Here is a 13,435-nt window from a genome sequence, read left to right as displayed (position 1 = left end):
CAACATAGCTGTCCAATATGAATGAATCAAAGTTATACCTATTTTGAGAAAAATATATGCTTTTTGGTGTGCGGCAGTGTGTAACTGTTTATGTGAGCCATGGGATAGAAAGGTTGGGAATCACTGCTCTAGGCCATCTCATCCAATTCCAGGACTTCAAAGGTGGATCTTGGCCCAGTTGCCCCAACCCGTCTAAGTGGTCTGTTTGACCTCTCTACCTGGATATCTGCTAGATGAGCTTCACTTGGAGGGAATTCTTCATTATTCCCTCCAAACGCACCCATCCAGATGTCTTCCCCACCTCTGGAAATGTCACCACCACCTATCCATTTGTTAAGGCCAACTTACTACAAATGGTAATACATCCATGCAGAAGGCGTGTGCTTACGTGTGTGTGTGTGTGTGTGTGTGTGTGTGTGTGTGTGTGTGTGTGTGTGTATGTTTGAACCCTGGCGGATGCACCGTTGCTCTTTGTGTGGCCAGGATCCACTTCCCCTTCTTCTGGCAACAACCTCTTCCCAGATTTTCATGTCCTTCGCAACTTGGACGCATCTCAGCCCAGGAGTGTGCCTTGACGTGTCTTATGCTGCTCAGTGAACCCCAGGCCGCTGGATAGAGTGATGGGTTCCAGGGGGCGCCTGGCCCTCAGGGCTGAGGAGAGCTGCTGCGGAGAAACAGGCAGGGCTCCTGGGAAAAGCACTTCCTTGCTCTTCCAAGGAAGCTACTGGACGAGGAGCTGCCACAGAACTCTCTCCCCCGATGACGTGTGCACAGATGGCACGTTTGGCCCTGGTGCGGCCATTTCCACCATCAAGAAGGAAGGTAGCCTGAGGTCCGCTTGACTACGTGGAGGTGGGAAGAAATGAGAGGATGGCCCAGACACAGGGCTGGAGCTCTGGGGACACCACACATTTCTGGATCATTCTGTGCAGGAAGCCCTCTGTGGACGGGTAGATTGTTTGAGCAAATAGATTACCCTTTTATTTAAGTCAAAGTGAACTAAAGCTTCTGTTGCTTAAAACCAAAGGAATCCTAAATAATACACTCTTCTCTGGGAAGCCAGCTGCCTGTTTTAATGAAAATAGCCAACACAATACAGCTGTCCAATGTGAATAAATCAAAGTTATACCTATTTTGAGAGAAATATATACTTTTTGGTGTGTGGCAGAATTTTAGTAACTGTTTATGTGTGCCCTGGGATAGAAAGGTTGGGAATCATTGCTCTAGGCCATCTCATCCAATTCCAGGACTTCAAAGGTGGATCCTGGCCCAGAGGAGAAGGGTGGTTTCTGCTCCTTAGGACCAGCAGAACTCTCCCTGGGGCCCTGCTGGTGTCCCTGACAGCTCTGGAAGCTTCTGGGGTACACTGGCCGAGGAACCCAGTCACTGTAGCAATGGGGGCTCTAGTGTGTGCTCGATCAGCGTTTCACGATTACAAGTGTGAGAGCTGCTAAGGTTGCCGTGTCCACCGCTTAATCCCCAGCACGTAGAACAGTGTGGGGGCCACAGATCACACCGTTACTGAATGAAAGGGTGAGTCACCCTGACATGCCTCCGCCCATCCCACCCCCCACACCCACCCCACAAATCACCAAAGGAAAGAAGCTGCCTGAAAGCTTGCACATTTTATTCTCTGGAGAAGTGGGGGACGGGGGGTGCTGGGGGGGAGGGGTGGCGCTGGGGGGTGGGAGCAGGAGAAGGGAGGTGAGAGAAACTGGAGGCTGACTCTGGATTTAGGAAGGAAGGAGGGGCCAGGAGCCAGGGCTGGAGTTCTTGTGCTTTCTCCCCAGGGTGGAGCCAGAGGCTAACAGGAGACCTAGAATGCAGAGAAGAGACAGCTGTGGGGTGTGTGGGGTCTACAGGGAAACGGGGACTCAGAGCCACCTGTTGCTGCTCAGTACACCAGAGCCACATCCTGGAAGCCAGTAGGAGACCGTGCAGGTTGTGGGGACTTGAAGATAAAAGCCACAGGATCTAATGACAGGAAGCGATGGGGACCGACCACACACTAAGCAGCGACCCCTATATCTGCAGCATCAGGGCCCAAAGCATCCCTGAGGCTAGAGAAGCTGCCAGGGCCAGTCGTAGGCCCCCTCCAGCCCCAATGTTCTCTCTGGGCAGAGCCTGGAAAGTGCTGGGAAAGGGGCTGGGGGAGCCCTCCCTGCCCAGCAGGATTCCCCAGCCCAGCTCTCAGGCCCCAGGGTCATAGGAAGGATGTGGCCTCGACTCCCATCCCCAAAGACCTGGGCTGGGCTGGGGACTGGAGTTGATCGGGGCTCTGAAGTCAATGAAATATCTCAGTCCCAGGGCATCTCCTGGTGGTTAAGCTCTTTATCTCATTCATCCTCATTCCAACCTCAGAAACAGGGATTATTACCCCCCGCCCCCCGCCTTCAAAGATGAGGAACCTGGAGCCCAGAGAGGTTATGTTCTTGCCCAGGGTCACACGGCTGAGGGGAGATGGAGACCTGATTTGACGCCAGGATTGCCGGGGGTCAAAGCCCCAAGACCTTAGGAGCATTTCCCAAAGCTCTTGGTGAGAGCTTCTCCAACATTTCCAGCTAACGCCCACCGGCCCCACTTCTCCACACTTGCCCATGTTGGAAGTGAGGGAAGTAATGTGTCAAAACAAGGAAGCATGGAGGGACACCCATGAGCTGCTTATGAAGTTTCTGTGTGTGTGTGTGTGTGTGTGTGTGTGTGTTTAGCCCATGTCACGCCTGCTGGGGGAGGCTGTGTGGGGCCCTCAGGAACCAGGCCCTGCTGTCACCTCTGCACTCACCTGCCTGGGACTTGCATATGCGAATGTCCACACAGACTTCGCGGGCCCCTTTGCCAGCCATGATGTCCTTGGAGATGCGCTGAAGAGATTTCTTCATGGTGCGCTTGCAGAGGCCTCTCAGGAAGCCTTTCACCTTGCTGCACACGCGGGACGCAGCCTGGGCGATGGTATCCTGCAATGGCAGCATCATGGTGGGACACAGGAGCCAGAGGAGCCCTGCCCAGCTCTGCCACCCTGCAGGCCCCGGCAGCAGTGGGCCCTAGGCAGCGCTGGGCGGGAGGAGCTGGTGCCAGGTGGCCATGGGAGCAGGGACTGGAGAGACAGGGCCCGGCTCCCACTCCCAGTCCCCAGGCTCTGGCCAAAGCCTGCCCAGTAGGGGCTCTTGAGAGAAGACTATTGGCTTTGCAGGGTCTCAGCCCCCTGTCCCACTGCCCCCTGGCTTCTGAGTGGAGAATGGTGCCATGGCTGCCAGACCCACATTAAAAGCTCTGCCCATGTGGCCTCCTGGGTCAGGGTCTGGCTGGTTCTCCACCTACAGGGGGTGTGTGGGAAGGTCAGGAGGCGATCAGAGCTTGAAGCCTTGGCACCTGTGATTTTAAAGTGTCTTATACTGCCATCCCCGTGGAGAAAGACACATCTGCGTACCCAGGCCTGAGGGTGGGCCCGGCAGTGCCAAGATGCTCAGCAGGTTGGAGGAGTGAGGGAGAGGAAGACCATGGTTCTTGGTCGTGACACATCCCCCTGTAGGCACTTATTCAGTGCCCGTTGGGTTCAGAGCACAGCCCCCCACCCCCTTCTGCTCCTGTAAGGGCGTAGGCAACATGCCCGGTGGGAACGATTGTCCATCTCATTCCACAGATGAGAACACAGAGCCCGGGGTTCGTGACTCCTCAGCCCACGCAGCCAGTTGCAGGTCTGGGATTTACCAGGGCTGACTTGGGCCCTGGTCCCGCCTCACAAAGCTCTGCCCTGAGAACTGCCCGGAACCATGGCCGATCCTCCTCCCACGTCCACACTCCCAGAGTGTCGTGATTTCCTGGGTTTCTCTGAGGTCCATCCACAGACGCTGGAGGGACCTGGGATCCCCTGCTGGGAGCCCAGGGAGATCGTCCCAGGCCACCCAATCCCTGAGCAGCAGGCCGAGGCCCCGCAAGCCTCACCTCATCAGGCTGCTCCCCGACCATGTCCATCAGCTTCTGGATTATCCCCTTGCACAGCCAACAGGTGACACCCTTCTGCTCCCTTGTGGTCAGCAGGTCACCCTGTCAAGAAAGGAAGGCCCTCGAGGCGTCTCCCACACACACCCAGGCCAGCAGGTTCATCTGTGATCTTTCTGTCCTAAGGGCCTGAACCAGGCTGGCTGGCCCTTGCCCCCCCCCCCCCCACCCATGCACCCACTGAGAGACCCCAGGACAACATCTCTGCCAGCTTGCAGGTACCCCTCTCCTGCTCTCCTGTCAGACCCCAGAGGGCCGGCCTCTTGGGGAGGGCCTAGCAGACCAATGAAGCACCACCATCCTCAGGCCTGGGTGTGAACCAAAGCAGCTCAACCTCCCCTCCCCCTCCCTGCTCCTCAGAGACCCCCAGCCCTTGCCCTGGCATTGTCCATGGAGGAGAGAGAGGAGCGTCTGAGGAGGTGAGCAGGAACCCGGTACCTGGGGGCCCCCCTGGGCCAGGCCCGGGAAGAGCTGCTCTCCATCACTCAGGGGGCCCATCGCCGGGTCGGAGCACTCAGAGGCCACACCAGAAAAGGCCAGACCTGGAGAAGAAACAGCAGAGTCACTCCTTCCCACGCGCTGTCTCTCCCATCGGCCAGGTCACTGGCAGGCTGGGCTGGACCTGGTTCTGAGGGAAAGGCCTCCGTGATGATGGCAAGAGAGCTGGGGAGGGGTGGGGAGAAATGGGGATCCACACTGAGGGGCTGTCCTTACCTGGGGAGCCCAGGAGCGCCGAGGCAAGGAGCAGGAGGACCCAGGAGGCCATGGTGGGCAGCTGCCCAGGCAGCCCCCACGCCCCGTTTTATAGAGGCTGGGAGCCCTGCAGTCTGACCTTGCCGCGTCCTTCTTCTCTGATAGGTCACCTCCCCGCATCACAGGGTTTACCACAAACACCAATTTAGGGAGAAGAGGGGGGAGTAGCGGTACCTCGCGGGGGGGTTCCATGCTCCCTATTGTCCCCCCACACACAGACTAGAACAGGGGTGGGCAACCTTTTTGTGAGTGCGTGCCAAAACCAACAAAATCTCTGACTCAAAATTCTTCTGCGAGCCAACCCTAATTTTTTGAGAACATGTTACGCCTACTTGATATCTCTTAAGGTGTATGTATGAGAAGAACCTTGAAGAAATAATAAAATTCATTCGAGCGACAAAAACACAGTATATGATGATGAAAAATACATTTATTTTTTAATGTATACATGTACACTGATAGTCCGACAGAAAACTTTATGACTCCGTTTGATATTATCAGTGGGACTTTTGCTGCTGCATCACTGATGACAGAGATTTTACATCAGGTTTATATTTCGTGACCTTCAGAGATATGCACGGGCTACTACTTTCATCCGTCAGGCTACTCCTATTACTAGACTTAACAAAATTCATGACTGAGAACAAAGATTCACAAGCGTATGTGGATGAAACCAAAACACTGGTCGGCTCTAGGAAGGCAGGGAGAGTTAAGGCAGAGGCATAGAAATTGCTCATCCTCTCTCTCGTCAATCCATGCCTGTGGTCTTTAAGATAACTTGTTATGCAAAATTATTTATTTATCTAAGATGCACCTACACTGAATTTATGTGAAAAATAAAAAAGTCGATATTAAGAAAAAAATTGTAAATGGAAGATTATAAGAGAGGGTTTCGAGTGCCAGCAAAAGTTACTGGCGTGCCATGTTTGGCACGCGTGCCAGGGGTTGCCCACCCCTGGACTAGAACTTTCTGAGCTGAGTGGGTGGGGAGACTAGACCCCAGCTTCCACCTCCTTTGGGGTCTTTCACCTCCGGCTGCAGAGATCAGAGAGGCACCTGCCAGGACCCTCCCGGAAGCAGGTCCCACCCAGGCCCCTCAGTGCCATCGCTAGGGAGCCCACCCAGCCACTGCCCAGGAGGCCCAGCCAGGCTGAGTCCTCACTGCAGCTCAGCCTCCTTGTCTAGAACACGGCCCTTCCCTGAGCCCTGCAGGGCCTCCACTCAGCTTCTGTGAGCGGACAGGGATGGAGTGCCTTTTGCTGCCACACTGAGCAAAGCTGGGATTCTGCCGGGAAGAATAAGAAGGAATGGGAATCGGGTTGGCAATAGCAGTGTCGGCTACAGGAGGATTGCTTGCTAAAAGGCATTTTAAAGGAAGAGTTGATAGGCCTTTGTAGCTATTTGGATACAGGACACAGAGGAGAGAAGCACAAGTTTGGCAATATTTGGGGCCTGGGAGGCTGAGGGACTGGTGGTGAAGCAGGAAATGTAGGAAAGGGAGCTTGTTTGGGCAAAGCTGAGTCTGAGGTACTGCATTTGTCTCCACCTCCAGGTGGACTGTTTGAAGGCAAGGCAGGCCCCACGGTCAGGGTGCCCACCATGCCTAGAACAGCCCTCAGACCAAACGGTCAATTGATGCCAAACTCGATTCACCTCATACAAGGAAACCAGGGCTCAGACAGGCCCAAGGACACACAGCTCTGAGAGGACAGGTGTGAGGATCTGAACCCAGGTCCATCAGATTCCAGGCCCCGAGTTCTCCCCCACTCCACACGGGTCCTGTCTCTAAGTGTCCAGGGCAAAGCTACTATCCCTCTGGCAGCAGCTCAGACAACATCCCCCTCCTGTCCTCAGGCCTCTTCATGACCGAGGCCTGCTCTGAGCACTTGTGGAGACCTTGGTCTAATGTGTGAAGACCACATTAATTAAGGGGAAACGGCCCCGGAAGGTGACTCATGTCTCTCTTTGTTGTGGAGTTTGCGGTGAGACCAGATCAAACATTCCAGTAAGTACTTGCTTGGGGTGTTGAGGGTACAAGACACAGTCCCCATAGTTAGTCACAAGTCTCTACACAGGCCTCCGGGGTCCGGTGTGAAGAACCCCCAAGCAGGCACCACTGTCTTCCTATTGGTGGGATTTGTGGATGGTACATGGCAAGCCAAGCCCCGGCCCAGAGTTCCTGCTTGAAAGTGACTGCTTTCCGTGTCTTCTTCAGGGACTCTCTGCTTCCTCCGAGGTCATGGAGATGCCCTCTTGTTTTCTTCTAGGAGTTTTATCATTTTTAATTTTTACATTTAGGTCTATGATTCATCTCAAATGAGCTGGGCTGAGGTTCCATCGTTTCAGATCAATTTGTGGGTCTATCTATGAGCTCCTTATTGTAGCAATGACTGCTTCCATAATAATAAAGCAATACAGTTTTTCAAATGGCACAATATTTGAACAGTTAATTTATAAGGAAGATAAGGATGACCAATAAACACTTGCAAAAGTGCTCAATATCATAAGTCATGAGGGAATTCTATATTAAAAGTACAAGATAATGGCATCAAAATGACTACAATTAAAAAGACAAGATCTCACTTACATGTGGAATCTAAAAAGAAAACAGATACACACAAAAAACCAAACTCATCGAAAGAAAGAACAGATTGGTGGTGGGTGGAGGTGGTCAAAACATAAAAACTTCTAGTTATAAATAAGTAAGTCCTGAGGATGTAATGGTAATTATGGTTCATGATACTGTATTGTATGTTTGGTAATTGCTAAGAGAGGAAAAGTTCACCTCACAAGAAAAAAAAAAGTGTGACAACATACTAGTATGCTGACAAATGCTAACCAGACTTAGTGGTGAACATTTCACAATATATACAAATATCAGATCCTTATGGTGTACACCTGAAACTAACATAGTATTATATGTTGACTAGAGGCCCGGTGCACAAAAATTTGTGCACTCGGGGGGTGAGGGATTCCCTCAGCCCGGTCTGTGCCCTCTCGCAGTCTGGGACCCCTCGGGAGATGACCACCTGCTGCCTTTTAGCAAGAAATCCGGAATTAGGCCTAAGATGGCAATCAGACATCCCTCTGGAAGCCCAGGAGCCCTCGGGGGATGTCCACTTGCCAACAGGGAGCAGGCCTAAGCTGCAGTAGGACATCCTTAGCACTGCTGGGGAGGCAGGAGAGGCTCCCACCACCACTGCTGTACTGGCAGCCGTCAGCCTGGTTTGTGCCTGAGCAGAGCTCCTGCTGTGGGAGCACACTGACTACCAGGGGGCAGCTCCTGCATTGAGCGTCTGCCCCCTGGTGGTCAGTGTGTGTCATAGTGACCAGTCATTCCCAGTCCCTCTGCTGTTAGGGTCAGTTTGCATATTACCCTTTTATTATATAGGACTAGAGGCCTGGTGCAGAGATTCGTGCATCGGTGGGATCCCTCGGTGTGGCCTGTGCCCTCTCACAATCTGGGACCCCTCAGGGGATGTTGGACTGCCAGTTTTGGCCCAATCCCCACAGGCCAGGCTGAGGGACCCCACCGGTGCATGAGCCTCTAGTATGAATATAAGATCTTTGTTTAATCTCATCCTGCCCTCCCCCCTCCCCTCTTCCCTCTGAGATTCATCAGTCTTTTCCATGTTTCCATGCCTGTGCATTAAGCTTCTGCCCTGTGGTCATTGCGCATCATAGCTACCAGTCGGACGGTCGCTTAGGCTTTTATATATATAGATAGAGGCCTGGTTCACGGGTGGGGGCAGGCTGGTTTGCCCTGAAGAGTGTCCGGGATCAGGGTGGGGGTCCCGCTGGGGTGCCTGGCCAGCTTGGGTGAGGGACTGATGGCTGTTTTCAGGCTGGCCACACCCACTTTAGGGTTGGGGGTCCCCACTGGGGTGCCTGGCCAGTCTGGGTGAGGGGCTGATGGCTGTTGGCAGGCTGGTCAAGCCCCCCCCCCAGTGGGGACCCCCACCCCATGGAGTTTTGGCTAGCCTGGGTGAGGGGCTGATGGCTGTTTGCAGGCTGGTCAAGCCCCCCTGCTCCAGTGGGGACCCTCACCCCATGAAGGTTTGGCCAGCCTGGGTGAGGGGCTGATGGCTGTTTTCAGGCTGGCCACACCCCCTTTACGGTGGGGGCTCCACTGGGGTGCCTGGCCACTCTGGGTGAGGGGCTGAGGGCCATTTTCAGGCTGGCCAAGCCCCGTGGCGACGGAAGCTCCCAGCCTCTCCTTTTTTTCGTTTTTCTTTTTTTATTCTGGGGTTTATTTACCTTCTATAATTGAAACTTTGTTGCTTTGAGTGGAGCTCAGAGCCTCCGCAGCAGGTGGGGAAACTTGGCTTCCTCCATCATTGGGACAACCAAGCCTCCTGCTCGCTCCAGCTTCATGGCTGCCGGCCGCCATCTTGGTTGGGTTAATTTGCATATAGTCACTCTGATTGGCTGGTGGGCATGGCTTAAGACGTAGCAAAGGTACAGTCAATTTGCATGTTTGTCTTTTATTAGTGTAGATGTGTGAGAGCTGCTGAGGTTGCCATGTCCACCACTTAATCCCCAGCACATAGAACCGTGTGGGGGCCACAGATCACACCTTTACTGAATGAATAGATGAGTCACCCTGACATGCCTCCACCCATCCCACCCCCCACACCCACCCCACAAATCACCAAAGGAAAGAAGCTGCCTGAAAGCTTGCACGTTTTATTCTCCAGAACAGCGGGGCGGGGGCGGGGGGGGGGCGGTGTCTGGGGAGGGGGAGCAGGAGGAGGGAGGTGAGAGAAACTGGAGGCTGACTCTGGATTTAGGAAGGAAGGAGGGGCCAGGAGCCAGGGCTGGAGTTCTTGTGCATTCTCCCCAGGGTGGAGCCAGAGGCTAACAGGAGACCTAGAATGCAGAGAAGAGACAGCTGTGGGGTGTGTGGGGTCTACAGGGAAACGGGGACTCAGAGCCACCTGTTGCTGCTCAGCACACCAGAGCCACATCCTGGAAGCCAGTAGGAGACCATGCAGGTTGTGGGGCCTTGAAGATAAAAGCCACAGGATCTAATGACAGGAAGCGATGGGGACCGACCACACACTAAGCAGCGACCCCTATATCTGCAGCATCAGGGCCCAAAGCATCCCTGAGGCTGGAGAAGCTGCCAGGGCCAGTCGTAGGTCCCCTCCAGCCCCAATGTTCTCTCTGGGCAGAGCCTGGAAAGTGCTGGGAAAGGGGCTGGGGGAGCCTCCCTGCCCAGCAGGATTCCCCAGCCCAGCTCTCAGGCCCCCAAGGACATGGGAAGGATGTGGCCTCGGCTCCCATCCCCAAAGACCTGGGCTGGGCTGGGGACTGGAGTTGATCGGGGCTCTGAAGTCAATGAAATATCTCAGTCCCAGGGCATCTCCTGGTGGTTAAGCTCTTTATCTCATTCATCCTCATTCCAACCTCAGAAACAGGGATTATTACCCCCTGCCCCCCGCCTTCAAAGATGAGGAACCTGGAGCCCAGAGAGGTTATGTTCTTGCCCAGGGTCACACGGCTGAGGGGAGATGGAGACCTGATTTGACGCCAGGATTGCCAGGGTCAAAGCCCCAAGACCTTAGGAGCATTTCCCAAAGCTCTTGGTGAGAGCTTCTCCAACATTTCCAGCTAACGCCCACCGGCCCCACTTCTCCACACTTGCCCATGTTGGAAGTGAGGGAAGTAATGTGTCAAAACAAGGAAGCATGGAGGGACAGGCATGAGCTGCTTATGAAGTTTCTGTGTGTGTGTGTGTGTGTGTGTGTGTGTGTGTGTGTGTGTGTTTAGCCCATGTCACGCCTGCTGGGGGAGGCTGTGTGGGGCCCTCAGGAACCAGGCCCTGCTGTCACCTCTGCACTCACCTGCCTGGGACTTGCATATGCGAATGTCCACACAGACTTCGCGGGCCCCTTTGCCAGCCATGATGTCCTTGGAGATGCGCTGAAGAGATTTCCTCATGGTGCGCTTGCAGAGGCCTCTCAGGACGCCTTTCACCTTGCTGCACACGCGGGACGCAGCCTGGGCGATGGTATCCTGCAATGGCAGCATCATGGTGGGACACAGGAGCCAGAGGAGCCCTGCCCAGCTCTGCCACCCTGCAGGCCCCGGCAGCATTGGGCCCTGGGCAGCGCTGGGCGGGAGGAGCTGGTGCCAGGTGGCCATGGGAGCAGGGACTGGAGAGACAGGGCCCGGCTCCCACTCCCAGTCCCCAGGCTCTGGCCAAAGCCTGCCCAGTAGGGGCTCTTGAGAGAAGACTATTGGCTTTGCAGGGTCTCAGCCCCCTGTCCCACTGCCCCCTGGCTTCTGAGTGGAGAATGGTGCCATGGCTGCCAGACCCATATTAAAAGCTCTGCCCATGTGGCCTCCTGGGTCAGGGTCTGGCTGGTTCTCCACCTACAGGGGATGTGTGGGAAGGTCAGGAGGCGATCAGAGCTTGAAGCCTTGGCACCTGTGATTTTAAAGTGTCATGTTCTGCCATCCCCGTGGAGAAAGACACATCTGCGTACCCAGGCCTGAGGGTGGGCCCGGCAGTGCCAAGATGCTCAGCAGGTTGGAGGAGTGAGGGAGAGGAAGACCATGGTTCTTGGTTGTGACACATCCCCCTGTAGGCATTTATTCAGTGCCCGTTGGGTTCAGAGCACAGCCCCCCACCCCCTTCTGCTCCTGTAAGGGCGTAGGCAACATGCCCGGTGGGAATGATTGTCCATCTCATTCCACAGATGAGAACACAGAGCCCGGGGTTCGTGACTCCTCAGCCCACGCAGCCAGTTGCAGGTCTGGGATTTACCAGGGCTGACTTGGGCCCTGGTCCCGCCTCACAAAGCTCTGCCCTGAGAACTGCCCGGAACCATGGCCGATCCTCCTCCCGTATCCACACTCCCAGAGTGTCGTGATTTCCTGGGTTTCTCTGAGGTCCATCCACAGACGCTGGAGGGACCCGGGATCCCCTGCTGGGAACCAGGGAGATCGGCCCAGGCCGCCCAATCCCTGAGCAGCAGGCTGAGGCCCGGCAAGCCTCACCTCATCAGGATCCTCCCCCACCGTGTCCAACAGCTGCTGGATTATCCCCTTGCACAGCCGACAGGTGACGCCCTTCTGCTCCCTTGTGGTCAGCAGGTCACCCTGTCAGGAAAGGAAGGCCCTCGAGGCGTCTCCCACACACTCCCAGGCCAGCAGGTTCATCTGTGATCTTTCTGTCCTAAGGGCCTGACAAGGCTGGCCGGCCCTTGCCCACCCCCCACCCCCCGAGAGACCCCAGGACAACATCTCTGCCAGCCTGCATGTACCCCTCTCCTGCTCTCCTGTCAGACCCCAGAGGGCCCTCTTGGGGAGGACCTAGCAGACCAATGAAGCACCAGCACCCCCAAACCTAGGTATGAACCAAAGCAGCTCAACCTCCCCTCCCCCTCCCTGCTCCTCAGAGACCCCCAGCCCTTGCCCTGGCATTGTCCATGGAGGAGAGAGAGGAGCGTCTGAGGAGGTGAGCAGGAACCCGGTACCTGGGGGCCCCCCTGGGCCAGGCCCGGGAAGAGCTGCTCTCCATCACTCAGGGAGGCCATCGCCGGGTCGGAGCACTCAGAGGTCACACCAGAAAAGGCCAGACCTGGGGAAGAAACAGCAGAGTCACTCCTTCCCACGGGCTGTCTCTCCCATCGGCCAGGTCACTGGCAGGCTGGGCTGGACCTGGTTCTGAGGGAAAGGCCTCCGTGATGATGGCAAGAGAGCTGGGGAGGGGTGGGGAGCCGTGGGGATCCACACTGAGGGGCTGTCCTTACCTGGGGAGCCCAGGAGCGCCGAGGCAAGGAGCAGGAGGACCCAGGAGGCCATGGTGGGCAGCTGCCCAGGCAGCCCCCACGCCCCGTTTTATAGAGGCTGGGAGCCCTGCAGTCTGACCTTGCCGCGTCCTTCTTCTCTGATAGGTCACCGCCCCACGTCACAGGGTTTACCACAAACACCAATTTGGGGAGAAGAGGGGGGAGTAGCGGTACCTCAGGTAGAGGGGGGTTCCATGCTCCCTATCGTCCCCACACACACAGACTAGAACTTTCTGAGCTGAGTGGGTGGGGAGACTAGACCCCAGCTTCCACCTCCTTTGGGGTCTTTCAGCTCCGGCTGCAGAGATGGGAGAGGCACCTGCCAGGACCCTCCCGGAAGCACGTCCCACCCAGGCCCCTCAGTGCCATCGCTAGGGAGCCCACCCAGCCACTGCCCAGGAGGCCCAGCCAGGCTGAGTCCTCACTGCAGCTCAGCCTCCTTGTCTAGAACACGGCCCTTCCCTGAGCCCTGCAGGGCCTCCACTCAGCTTCTGTGAGCGGACAGGGATGGAGTCCCTTTTGCTGCCACACTGAGCAAACCTGGGATCCTGCCGGGAAGAATAAGAAGGAATGGGAATCGGGTTGGCAATAGCAGTGTCGGCTACAGGAGGATTGCTTGCTAAAAGGCATTTTAAAGGAAGAGTTGATAGGCCTTTGTAGCTATTTAGGTACAGGACACAGAGGAGAGAAGCACAAGTTTGACAATGTTTGGGGCCTGGGAGGCTGAGGGACTGGTGGTGAAGCAGGAAATGTAGGAAAGGGAGCTTGTTTGGGTAAAGCTGAGTCTGAGGCACTGCATTTGTCTCCACCTCCACGTGGACTCTTTGAAGGCAAGGCAGGCCCCACGGTCAGGGTGCCCACCATGCCTAGAACAGCCCTCAGAC

The 13,435-nt window shown here is 55.6% G+C and overlaps 2 protein-coding genes across 2 annotated transcripts; both read right to left on the bottom strand.

Moving 5' to 3' along the window:
- Positions 1-1,669: 1,669 nt before the first annotated feature.
- Positions 1,670-4,514, bottom strand: LOC139019489 (antimicrobial peptide NK-lysin-like). Its single transcript, XM_070428500.1, has 4 exons — positions 4,438-4,514; positions 3,943-4,044; positions 2,783-2,954; positions 1,670-1,816 (listed from the first exon to the last, which is right to left on the bottom strand). The coding sequence occupies exons 1-4, from the start codon at positions 4,495-4,497 to the stop codon at positions 1,734-1,736; spliced, it is 417 nt and encodes a 138-aa protein (XP_070284601.1). The 5' UTR covers positions 4,498-4,514; the 3' UTR covers positions 1,670-1,733.
- Positions 4,515-9,422: 4,908 nt separating this feature from the next.
- LOC139019488 (antimicrobial peptide NK-lysin-like) lies at positions 9,423-12,596 on the bottom strand. Its single transcript, XM_070428499.1, has 5 exons — positions 12,513-12,596; positions 12,237-12,340; positions 11,758-11,859; positions 10,599-10,770; positions 9,423-9,621 (listed from the first exon to the last, which is right to left on the bottom strand). Exons 1-5 carry the CDS (start codon positions 12,562-12,564, stop codon positions 9,539-9,541), a joined length of 513 nt encoding a protein of 170 aa, XP_070284600.1. The 5' UTR covers positions 12,565-12,596; the 3' UTR covers positions 9,423-9,538.
- Between the last annotated feature and the right edge of the window lie 839 nt (positions 12,597-13,435).

Source organism: Myotis yumanensis, unplaced genomic scaffold (assembly GCF_028538775.1).
Source record: "Myotis yumanensis isolate MYYU_CA2020_CCGP unplaced genomic scaffold, mMyoYum1.0.hap1 SCAF_11, whole genome shotgun sequence".
Classification (NCBI taxonomy): Eukaryota; Metazoa; Chordata; class Mammalia; order Chiroptera; family Vespertilionidae; genus Myotis; species Myotis yumanensis.
This window is presented reverse-complemented; position numbering and strand designations above follow the sequence as displayed.